The following is a 12,943-nucleotide window of genomic DNA, read 5'->3' on the forward strand; positions in this document are numbered from 1 at the left end:
CACGAAATGACCCACATTGGACGGATGGAGAAACAATCTTCAAGTATATAGTTAGAATCCAATACCCTGGGGCTGATCACTCTCCAAGGAACTTGCAATGAGCACTACTGTTACCTTCTACTAAAGTCAGAAAATGTCTGGTTGTACTACTTTCAGGAATTAATAAACATGCTCAGGAAATTCCAGCATACATGTTAATGTAACAGGGATTTCTATGGATAGCATAAAGAAAGTCAATAAATAAAAGGGCTGCCATAGATGACCTCTCATGCTGGCACACTGGCTTTAGTCACTGACCCATAATAAGTAAGCAGTTCCAAGCCAGTATGGCCTCATGTACACTGCTGCTGGTAAACTGACGTTTAGGAGCAGTTGGGCATTTTTTTTTCAACTGCTCCTAAAACTCTCCTCTATGTTATCTTATCTGTACATGTACACAGGGTCCTTTATAGTAGTTTCTAAGCGGTTGCGTTTAGAGGCTTTATTTGGAATGCAAAAAACGGGTTCAGAAGCCGAGTTTAGAGGCTTTTCAAGAGCCAAAACATAGCTAAACTTGGCAATTTGCTTTTAGCCGTGTTTCGTTTATGGGGGTTTTTCTTTTTGTGGTTATTTTGTGAAAAAAAAACGTGTATAATAAATATCTATCTCTCTCTATATATATATATATATATATATATATATATATATATATATATATATATATATATATATATATATAAACATTTTATTATTAAAAACGCTTCTAAATGCGGCAAAACGCTGCATGTGAATGTGGCAAAACATTTTCAAATGTAGGTTACTATCTGTCAAGTTAAGTCATTCAGGTGAGGTTGTAAAAACGTCCCGTGCACATGAAGCCTTAATGAAAAAGTATTGATGCCAGAGGCACAAGCAGTAGGTTGGTAATGACTGCAAACATCTTTCACGTGACATGTTTGAGAACATGTCTGGGAATATCTGGGTACAGTACAGACATTTACAGATGGTGTTTGAACCTTCGAATTATGAATATTTACAATATAAAGCTATGCAATATAACACAAGTTTACAGGATCATTCGGGGAGAATATCTTTTAATATGAGGTACAACCATACAAGTAGGATTGGGAAAATCCCAGGTAACAAGTAGAGAATATATATCCAAGCCAAGTAAACAGTGGTTTCGTAAATCACTTGCTTAGGACTCTACAAGTGAAAGACCCCTGATGTATCTTTACAAGGATAACTGGAACAAAGTCAGCACTCCGTTTTACTTTATTAAATTTTTCAAATACTAAACTGACACTGGCTATTTACGTTGAAATCAATAGAATGAAAATTGCCAAAAAGGTAGGTAAAAGTAATGTATAATATTTATGAATCAGGATTACATTTTTACCCCATTTTAATCATACTGCATATGAGTGTTTTGAATTTTATTTTTTCCGGCAGATAGGCAATGTTATTTTTACATGTTTAATAGGCTAACCTGATCTGCTGAAAAAAAGCCTACTGACCAAGTTAAAAAAACATCAAGACTCAGGAGGGACTCATCCTAACAATGGTCTGTTCTGCAGATTTTCTATATACTGAAACAGTCTGAAAAGCAAAAACTAAAAAAAATGCCCCGCTTCGTTTTCTCTTAGGAAAGCTCAGAACGCATGTAAACCCTGGATTAAAGCCCAACTGAAGTCTTATTTAGCTAAATACAATCCAGGTGCAGTGTTGGAAACAGGTACATGAATTTGAGGCAAGCACCAACGTTCGTCATGTAGAGAGGCAATGAGGTCAAACCATTGTGTAGCACTGCAAAACAGGATGCAGAGCTTGAATATGTAATTATTAAGCAAACACTACCGTTGATTAGCATGTAGATACATACACACTGTTCATATTAAAAAAAAAAAATAATAATAATTAATAATATGTATGCATGCATAAGTAAAAAAATAGCTAGATGTGTGTGTGCACGCATTTAAATTTGCTGTCCCCTTAAAATAACTCAAACACAGCCATTAATGTCTAAACCGCTGGCAACAAAAATGAGTACACCCCTAAATGCAAATGTCCAAAGTGTTGATATTTTGTGTGGCCACCATTATTTTCCAGCACTGCCTTAACCCTCTAGGGCACGGGGTTCACAAGAGCTTCACAGGTTGCCACTGGTGTCCTCTTCCACTCCTCCATGACGATATCAGGAAGCTGGTAGATGTTTGCGAGCTTGCGCTCCTCCACCTCCTGTTTGAGGATGCCCCACAGATGCTCATAAGGTTTTAGGTCTGGAGACATGCTTGGCCAGTCCATCATCTTTACCCTCAGCTTCTTTAGCAAGCTAGTGGTCATCTTGGAGGTGGGTTTGGAGTTATGTTGGAATACTGCCCTGCGGCTGAAGGGGGGGGGGGGGGGGGGGTGGGGGGTGATCATGCTCTGCTTCAGTATGCCACAGTACATGTTGACATTAATGGATCCATCAATGAACTATAGCTCCCCAGTGCCGGCAGCACTCATGAAGCCCCAGATCATGACACTCCCACCACCATGCTTGACTGTAGGCAAGACAACTGTCTGCTGTCCTCACCTGGTTGCCACCACACACGTTGGACACCATCTGAACCAAATAGATTTATCTTGGTCTCAGGAAATGGTTCCAGTAATCCGTATCCTTAGTCTGCTTGTCTTCAGCAAACTGTTTGTGGGATTTCTTGTGCATCATCTTTAGAAGAGGCTTCCTTCTGGGACGATAGCCATGCAGACCAATTTGATGCAGTGTGCGGCGTATGGTCTGAGCACTGACAGGCTGAACCCCCCCCCCCCAACCTCTGCAGCAATTCTAGCAGCACTCATACGTCTATTTCCCGAAGACAACCACTGGATGAGACGCTGAACATGTGCACTCAACTTCTTTGGTCGACCAGGGTGAGGCCTGTTCTGTTAAATCGCTGTATGGTCTTGGCCACCGTGCTGCAGCTCAGCTTCAGGATCTTGGCAAACTTTTCTTATGGCCTAGGCCAGTGATAGCGAACCTTGGCACCCCAGATGTTTTTCAACTACATTTCCCATGATGCTCATGCACTCTGCAGTGTAGTTGGGCATCGTGAGAAATGTAGTTCCAAAACATCTGGGGTGCCAAGGTTCACCATCACTGGCCTAGGCCATCTTTAAGTAGAGCAACAATTGTTTTTTTCAGATCCTCAGAGAGTTCTTTGCCATGAGGTACCATGTTGAATTGCCAGTGATCAGTATGAGAGAGTGAGAGCGATACCACTAAATGTAACACACCTGAGACCTTGTAACACCAACGAGTCACATGACATACCGGGGAGGGAAATTGCCTAACTGGGCCCAATTTGGACATTTTTTTCCACTTATGGGTGTACTCACTATTTTTGCCAGAGGTTTAGACATTAATGGCTGTGTGTTGAGTTATTTTGAGGGGACAGCAAATTTACACTGTAATACAAGCTGTACTCACTAATTTACATTGTAGCAAAAAGTGTCATTTCTTCAGTGTTGTCACATGAAGCTATAAGAAAATATTTACAAAAATGTGAGGGGTGTACTCACTTTTGTGAGATACTGTAATTATACACATACACACACTATTACCAAAAATATTGGGACACCTGCCTTTACACGCATGAGTTGGCCCACCTTTGCAGCTATAACAGCTTCAACTCTTCTTGGCTGTCCACAAGATTTAGGAGTGTGTCTATGGGAATGTATGACCATTCTCCCAGAAGAGCATTTGTGAGGTCAGGCACTGATGTTGGACGAGAAGGCCTGGCTCGCAGTCTCTGCTCTAATTCATCCTAAAAGGTGTTCTATTGGGTTAAGGTCAGGACTCTGTAGGCCAGTCAAGTTCCTCCACCTCAAACTCTCTCATCCACATCTTTATGAACCTTGTTTGTGCATGTAAAGCAGTGTTTCTCAACTCCAGTGCTCAAGGCATCCCAACAGGTCATGTTTTCAGGCTATCGCTCAGATGAAAACTGCTGTGGTAAATACTAAGGCAGTGAAACTGATCAAATCACCTGTGCAAAATGCAAAGCCAGAAAACATGACCTGTTGGGATGCCTTAAGGACTGGAGTTGAGAAACGTGTGTGTAATAAAATTTATAATATATATATATATATATATATATATATATATATATATATATATATATATATATATATATATATATAATTTTACACACAGTAAAACAATCATGACAATTCATGAAGGGTCTAAGACACTTTAGATTTGTGTTGTGCCTCTGCAAGACAAATGTTAGTGCTTGCCCCAAATGTATATACCCGTTGGGGAAAGATGCATACATTTGAAGAAGGTACCGACGCCAAAGTGTCTATACAGACACTCCAACCTCATTGCAGCAGAGTTGCCTCCCTGCTGCAGCAGCTTTTACAGACCGTGAAGAGGCCAAGGAGTTCTGTAATGTGGTGAGAGGAGCCCGATAAGAATCCAGTAAAAGTGAAGCTATTAACTAATTGAATCTGGTGCACACTTAAGTAAAGTTACAAAAACTAGCAGCTGTAGCCAGAAAAGTGTCACAAATGCTTTATTGAATTCCCCCAGTGAGTTTTAGCCTAGGTTCACATTGGAGCACTTTGGCATGCGCTTCTGTCAGGATTTTATTCTAGGCTGCGTCCGGTAAAGGAATTTGCACTCAATTGCTGTCGAGGTGACAAATGTCAGAAAAGGAAGTAAAAAAATCTTAATAGGGACTCAAAGAAAATTTAAAACCAAACATGTGTTTTAACTTTTTCACACTTTTTTCAAAATGAAAATGAACAGGTTTTAGCTAAAGTTGAACTGTATTTTTCTCACCCCTGCATACAAGGGACTTGTGAAGCATTCAGAAAATGTAACAGCACAACACAAAGGTAAAATGAAGTTTAAAACGGCAGAGGCTCTGTACGCTCAGAAGCATATTTCATGCTCTTTACTATAAAATATGATTGGATACATCAAAAAAGTACGGAACATGAAAACAGCCAGAGATTTAAAAATTTTGAGAAGGTGGCTAGCAATGACAGCTAAAAATTTTGCCTTTACTTATTTGAAGTATGGAAACTACAGGGATGACTAAAATGGGGGAAATGCCAACATTACAAATCTTGTTAAGAGCACAGCTATGTTAAAAAAAAAAAAAAATCTAGGACAGTATAGCAGCTGAATTTAGTTTCTGCAAGAAAGGCAACGTTTGGTAATGCTGCCAGCGCAGAAACAGTACATAGTGGCGTCCTACAAGCAAGAGATAGTGGATGAAAGCTATGATAATTCTGCTACAGGATTGTCAAACTAATCCTGGTTTACAACTAAAACGAGTCAATAACCCAGAATATGTATGTGCATGCAAACTACAATGGGTTTAGAAAAGAGCGCCCTTCACTTAATCACTTGCCTACCATATAACATATACGGGAAAAGAGAAAGGATAATCAGGCAAAGCAGTAAAAATTATTAAGGCACCTCATCCCAAAATAGTTGAATGGAGAGATAAAGAGGAAGAGGCGGGATTATTGCGGTGCAGAACACTTATTTTTAAAGAGAACTCCAATTTAGGGGTAAAAAGAGAAAGAGAGAGAATGATATAATTATATCATTCTCTTTCTCTGTTTACCCCTAAATTGGAGTTCTCTTTAAAAATAAGTGTTCTGCACCGCAATAATCCCGTCTCTTCCTCTTTTATCTCTCCATTCAACATATATACGGCTGCAAAGTAGCACCTAGTATAGGATCCAACACTTCCCAGGTTGAGGGCGCGCATGAGAGCCACAGGCGGCCTGCTCCCGCTGTGAGTATACAAAGCAGGAACTGATTTGGGGGTATCGTGGACTCAATGTCCACCAACACCTGCTGATCCTTCAGTACAAACAAGGCAGATCATTGTTCTGTCAGTAGGCAAGGCATGGATCCTGTGTTCCTGCAAAGTAAGGACACGGATCCATGCCTTCCCCTAGTAAAAGCACCTCCCACTATACACAAAATCACTAGCTAGGCACACAGTGCCCTTTGATTGCCACTGATGTTAACCCCTTCCCAACCAGTGTAATACATACAGTGACAGTGCATATTTTTTAGCACTGATCACTGTATTTGTGCCACGGGTCCCCAAAGTGTCAGTGTCTGACTGACGTCCGCAATATCGCAGTCCTGCTATAAGACGCTGATTGCTGCCCTTACTAGTAAAAAAAAAAAAAAAAAAAAATAAAAACTGTTTTTAAAAGCGGAGGTGACCAAATAGCACCAAAAGAAAGCTCTAGCTATAGGAAAAAAAAGGACAAATTTTATTTATTTGAGTACAGCGTCACACGACAGGGCAATTGCCAGTTAAACACAGAGCCCTATTGAGGAAAAAAAAGAAAAAGGCCTGGTCAAGGAGGGGGGGTAAATCTTTCGGAGCTGAAGTGGTTAAAGTAATCACATTTTGTTGTTTTGCAGTCTGAAATGAAGACAGGCACAGTTTTTGTTTTACCCAGCTGTATTTACTGCAACTTATATCTTTCACTTGGATGTTATAACATGTAAAAAAATCAAACAAAAAAAAAAAAAAAAAAACATTTTAAAAACAGTCACCGAGTTAGAGAAAGGATCACCCCCCTTTCTAAAAATGACTTAAACTCAATTAAGCGTAACTAAATCACCTTCTCAATGGCATGATTAGCTAAGCATGAAAAGAGCTTTCCTGGAGCATTTCAGTCCTTGGTAGTGTAACTAAAGAAATCAATGAACTATGGATGGCAAACTAACAAAAGATTTCCAGGATAAAGTTGTGGACAGGCACAAGTCAGGAGATGGATAAAAAAAAAAAATCAAAGGCTTTTTCAATGCCTAGAAGCATAGTGAAGTCTATTAAGAAGTGGAAGGTTTTTAGTACAACACAGAACCTCCCTGGATATGGACATCGCTCCAAACTGGATGAAAGAATGAGGGAAAACTAGTCAGGCTACCAAGAGGTCTACAGCAACTCTGAAGCAGTTGCAGGAATTTATGACAGAGTGGTCATTGTGTGGATGTGACAACATCATCACAAATTCTCCACAAATGTGGCTTGTATGGGAGGGTTGCAAGAAAAAAAAAGCCACTCCTCAAAGACCACATGCAGTCATGACTGAGCTTTGCCAAAACACACTTTGAAGATTCTGAGACCACATGGAAAAGGTGGTCTGATGAGCCTGACGCCCCTTTCACACTGAAAGTGTAAAACTTGAAAGTCACACGATTTTACCGCAATTTCAGGGAATACCTGTGTAAACTTGAGGACTATCGACCTCAACTCGCATCAAAGTCAGACCAAAGTAGTACAGGGACTATTTTAAACTCTGTGCAACTTGAAGTCGCACAGATATGAATGGTACTCATGGGAAATCATGGGGTACGACTTTGCAGTCCCAAGTTGCACAAATGTGAAAGGGGCAAAAAAATGTATTTGACCTCAACACTAAACAATATGTCTCACCATCCAAATAACACCAAACATACAGTAAAGCATGGAGGTGGAAATATCCTGTTATGGGGGCATTTCTCTGCAGCAGGATCTGAAGCACTTGCCGGGATAGAAGGAAAAATAAAAATGGGACAAAATACCATGAAATTCTTGAGGAAAAATCTGCTCCCTCCTACCAGAAAGTTGCCAACATGACAATGACACAGCAACAATGACCACACAGTGGTTGAAGGAGAAAAAAGGTGAACATCCTTGCATGGCCTGGTCAGAGCCCAGACTTTAACCCAGGGTTGCCCAACTGCTGGCCCGCAGGCCACATGTGCTCCCCCATGTCTTGCTCTGAGATGGCGGGTCAGCAAGCCCAGATCGCGGTTTCCCCGACTCTCCATCTCCGAGAATCAGCAAATGGAGCTGCCACTAGAGGAAGCAGAGCCGATGCTTCTTGTATAGCGCCGGGTCCTTCACAGGCGGAATGATACCAAATGTACTCCGTCTGACAGGAAGCATCGGCTCTGCTCTCTACTGCAGCCGCATTCTTTTGTCACACTAATGCACAGGAACCCGCAATCTCAGACAGCAGTAACCGCCAGCAGTACCCAACAGCGGTACCAGCACCTGTGCGCAGTATGCAACAGCGGTACCAGCACCTGTGCGCAGTATGCAACAGCGGTACCAGCACCTGTGCGCAGTATGCAACAGCGGTACCAGCACCTGTGCGCAGTATGCAACAGCGGTACCAGCACCTGTGCGCAGTATGCAACAGCGGTACCAGCCCTGGAGGACAGCCAGCAGTAGCCACCAGTTATAACCAACTGGGGGACAGCAGCAAGCAGCTGTAGGAATCCTGAGGAAGAAGTGAAAAATCAAGGTCAGCTGGGATGCAGGTAAACCCCTGTGCATCAGTGTGAAAGCAGCCTTAGCCCCTTTCACGCGATCAGTCTGATCGGGTCTGCCTGTCTGTTTTTCAGGCGGACCCAATCGGACCCTTCATTCACCTCTATAGAGCGGCAGATGTAAACAGACTCGTATCTGCTTACACCCGCCTATCTGCAATTCGATCTGCTTAAAAAAAAAAAAAAAAACAGAGGATCTGTCCCCTGCTGTCTAGGCAGATCAGAGGGGCAGATCAGAGGGCCTTTAGGGTAGAGCGGGCTGCATCTGTGTCTGCTCTACATATGCAGCGTGGATACAGACCTGCCATCCGCCCGTTATGCTCATTGTGGCCCGAGACCTGTTACCTAGTCACTAAAGTGGCCCTCGCTCCCCAAAAGGTTGGGCACTCCAGCTTTAACCCCATTGAAAATCCGTGGACTGCAGTTCACAAACGATCATCATCAAATTTAACTGAACTTGACCAGTTCTGCAAAGAAGAGTGGGCTGCAGCAACAGCCGATTTTCGTGCAGCTGTCGAATTTGAGTAATTGGGCATGATGGAAATTTTTTGAAAAAAGGAACGATTTTCTAATCCCTTATGGAAGAATCGTGCGAGAAATGTAATCTATAAGAAAAAACGCACAATCTCTGATTTTCAAAAGAAAATTCTTTTGAAAAATTCAACCATGTATGGCCAACCTAAAGGGTGTAATTAAAGCGGTTCTTCACCCTAAAGGGGAAGTTCCACTAGTATTATCCCTCCCCCCCTCCGGTGCCACAATCGGCACCTTTCGGGGGGGGAGGGGGGTGCAGTTACCTGGATAATCCAGGTATCTGCACCCACTTCCGGCCAGAACGCCGCATGGCTCCGCCCCCCCCCCCCCGTTGTGTTCTGGGAAACACACAGTTCCCAGAGACACAGCGGGGGACCATAAGAGAAGCGCAGCGCAACTCGCGCATGCGCAGTAGGGAACCGGGCAGTGAAGCCCTCATGCTTCACTTCCCGATTCCCTGACAGAGGATGGCGGCGGTGGCTGCAGCGAGACGAGCGATCGCTCGTTATCTGCCGCCGACATCGCTGGAACCTGGGACAGGTAAGTGTGATATTATTAAAAGTCAGCAGCTGCAATATTAGTAGCTGCTGGCTTTTAATATTTTTTTTTTTAGGTGCAGCTCCTCTTTAAAGCAAAAGGTGGTTCAACAAAATACTGACACAAGGGGGTGATCTTTTCTAACTTAGTGAATCAGTTTTTGAATTTGTCTTATTTTTTTCTGACATGTTTTGTTGTTATATCTTCCACTTGGATGTTACAAGTTGCACAGAGTAAATATGGCTGGAAAAAAAAAAAACACTTAAATTTCAGGCTGCAAACAAAAATATGATTTTAAAGAGGATGATTCTTTTCTATGCCCATTGTATGCGGATAACTGGTATAATAATTCCAGGTCAATGACTTGCCAGATTAGGAAACTATGACAGAAAATCCAGGAGGAGAAGCTTCAAAAAACAAGCCAGCATAAAAAAGGTAGCACCGGCTTATTTAAATTCGGCCAAATTCCTTAGAAAACGAGCCAGTGTTCAATTTAACGTGGCTGCAGACAGGCTGATATATAACGCTTGCGGTTGCCACATTACACCCAAAATATTGGTCGGCATTACTTTATTAGAAAGGCAAAGCTATACTTCAATAGCCTTGCTGAAAAATTGTTAAACAATTGTAGGGGACCACATTAAACAAAAAAAGGTAACAAGGAGTAAAACCTGGTTCATTAACCCCAATTCGTTCACATATTTAGCAAGCAGAAATGCCTGTAAAATGAATGTTAACAAAAATTACAGTCTCTATTAGGCACATTACAAATTCAAGAGTAATAAATCATTAAAAATATGGGTACCGGAAACCTGTGAACTGAACATACAGCAGAGACCCATACATCTGTGAAAAGGTATAATCATCCAGCAGAGAAATCAGTCTTCTTACCAAACACAAGCAAATAATGTAAGAAAATGAAAGCCCTTGCCTGTAAAGATGCAAAATCCAGGGCTAACACAAAAGTCCCTGCAAATATTGGCAAGAAAACAGGCTTTGGGGCATAAGTACCATGGAGTGCCAGGAATTGGTGTGGTAGCTACTGGACGGGCTTTTTGGGCAGCTTTTTCTTCCTCCGTCATTTCTTCTTCTTTTGGCTCCTAGAAAAGAAAAATTACATTGAATTTGGGAAGGAGTAAAAAGGTTACCCTGTAAATCTTGTTTCCACCAACTAGACTGGATATTAAAGCGCAACTTATGCAAATTAAACTAAATTTTAGAAACCTTAACAGCGCAGCCAATCTGACCAACCTCTGTGCACTACTAACCTCAAGAATTGCACTGTGACAGTATTACACGTCTACTCTCACCTAGCTCTCGCCTCCAATTAGCATTGACATTCTTCAGTTAGGGCTTCCTGTTTACGCAGTACTAGCCCCGCCCACATGTGACATAGGAAAAAATTCACTAACCATTGGTAGCCATGCGTATTTTAGCCCGACACTCAGAGCTCCTTGACCTGGAAAGTCTTTATAGATACTGGAAAAGTTGACCACACACACACACATCCATCAGGAGGATAACCCCATAATCTTTTAGCATAAATGAGGAACAAAAAAAGCATTCAACTGCAAAATGCTTCTCCTTGTGTTGCGATTGTTACTTGAAAAATAGTTCATGTTTGTGTAACATTTGTTTTGCTTTACTAAGACAAACTCATTTTTTTTGATGTGGAAAGCAAACGTTCGGAAAGCTGCTTAAGGTTATTTCCTTGCTACCTATTGACAATTATACTCCTAGTATTTTCCTTTGCCAAATTTTCTTTGGATGGAATTAAGCTTTTAGCTTATTCAGTTTTAAATATTTAGATTTCCCCCTTCCTTTTTCTCACTTCAAGATGTAGAGGCTTTTAAGGCACAGCTCTTAACTTTATATTTTTAACACCCATGGTTTAAAGCACAACTGTAAACAGAAATTATAAAGGTGGGCTGAGGTTCTAGTTTATATTCCAACAAAGGGAGCTAAATGATCTATACAGAATCTATTTGCCTTCCCATATCTGCTAGTTTTCTTTGGATGTTTTGGTATGTGTCCTAATAAAAAGGTCATAACCTTAATTAAAATGGTAGCAAAGGTTTTTTTTCCCCCCTAAAATAGAAAAAAAGTTACACTTGACCCATTTGTTTTTTATATGACCTGTTAGACAGGGTTAATTTGTTTTTTTGCAGGCTGGCAAGTGAGCTGGGAATTTTTTGTTTGTTGACATACCTCACCCTTTCATGTGCTCCTTGCTGTAAAGGCCAGTTATAGGTAGGGGTGGTCGCCATTTGTATTGTCGATTTGGTGTGGGGGCACACTCGATACCTTCGCTGCCATTGTGTTAAAGCTGGGTGTCCACCGGTCAGCCGAGGTTCAGACTGACGGTGCTGCAGAGACCTTGGGGGGAGGGAGGCCTGGCTTGTCCCGATCTCCACTCCTATTTTTTGGCGGCTCTGTTATCCCACGCCCACAACTGGCTGGTCTCTGATGAGTCCAATGCAGCGGTGGCTCTGGAAGCAGCACATCTGGGATCATATGAGGCGCCAAGGAATCTACTTTACCGGGGTACCAGGGCTCCTTTCCCTCTTACAACGTCAATGAGAGCGGTCATACGGGCGTGGTTGGTGGCAAAATCAATGCGACCCATGCCCGCTGGACATATATCACCACACAGCCCTCTCTGGTTTAACCCACAATTGCCGGAATTTGGGTCCATTCCTGACCCTAGTGTTTGGGCATGCAAGGGCATTAAATATATAAATCAACTCTGTTTGGAAGGCCGACTGCTGTCATTTGACCGGTTGAAACAACAATATGATTTACCCAACTCACACTTCTTTAGATTCCTGCAGCTTAGGCACGCATTTAACACCCAGTTTGATAATGCTCAGGTTGCTTTTTATACATCAACCCTGGAGACTCTACTCAGGGACGAAGCTCTACCAAAGCCCTTATCCACTATATATAAAGCGATACTTCCCAACATACACACGGGACTAGAAAACCTCCAGGCAAAGTGGGTGGTCGACTTCCCCTCACTAGACACTGAGGATTGGGAGGAAATCTGGGAATGTCCTTTTTCACAGCTAGTATCAGCTAGAGATAAATTAGTGCAATTTAAAATAGTACATAGGGTTTATTACACGCCCGCGCGTCTGCACAAAATGTATCCATCTATTCCCGCCTCCTGCTGGAGATGCAACTCGTCCCCAGCAGATTTTATTCACATATTTTGGAGCTGTCCTCAGATCGCAATTTTTTGGTCTGCGGTGACCAACTCTATTACGACCATCACCACGGTACCAGTACCACTGTCTGTAGAGGTATGCCTGCTGGGACTTGTGGAACCATTGGCCCCAGGCCGGGCAATCAGAACCCTGCTAGGATTATTACTTTACTATGCCCGCAAGTTGATAGTACTCAGATGGAAGGCATCATCTGCGCCCTCCTTAAATTTTTAGAAGAGGTTAGTGAATGCGGCTCTACCACTATACAAGGCTACCTACCTGTCCCGCGGTTGTGCCAAAAAATTCTACAAAGTATGGGATATCTGGATGGACTCACTGTCCA

The 12,943-nt window shown here is 42.2% G+C and overlaps 1 protein-coding gene across 6 annotated transcripts in view; it reads right to left on the reverse strand.

Moving 5' to 3' along the window:
• Positions 1-12,943, reverse strand: part of TCERG1 (transcription elongation regulator 1) — a 136,965-nt gene that overhangs the window by 80,704 nt on the left and 43,318 nt on the right. For all 6 annotated transcript variants that reach the window (XM_077472999.1, XM_077472998.1, XM_077472997.1 and 3 more), the window contains one exon: positions 10,406-10,494. In XM_077472999.1, the coding sequence (XP_077329125.1) occupies positions 10,406-10,494 (89 nt within the window). The remainder of the gene's footprint in view (positions 1-10,405; positions 10,495-12,943) is intronic.

The sequence above is a fragment of the Lithobates pipiens genome, unplaced genomic scaffold (assembly GCF_037356315.1).
Source record: "Lithobates pipiens isolate NorthernLeopardFrog02 unplaced genomic scaffold, aLitPip1_a1.2 Scaffold_8, whole genome shotgun sequence".
Taxonomy (NCBI): Eukaryota; Metazoa; Chordata; class Amphibia; order Anura; family Ranidae; genus Lithobates; species Lithobates pipiens.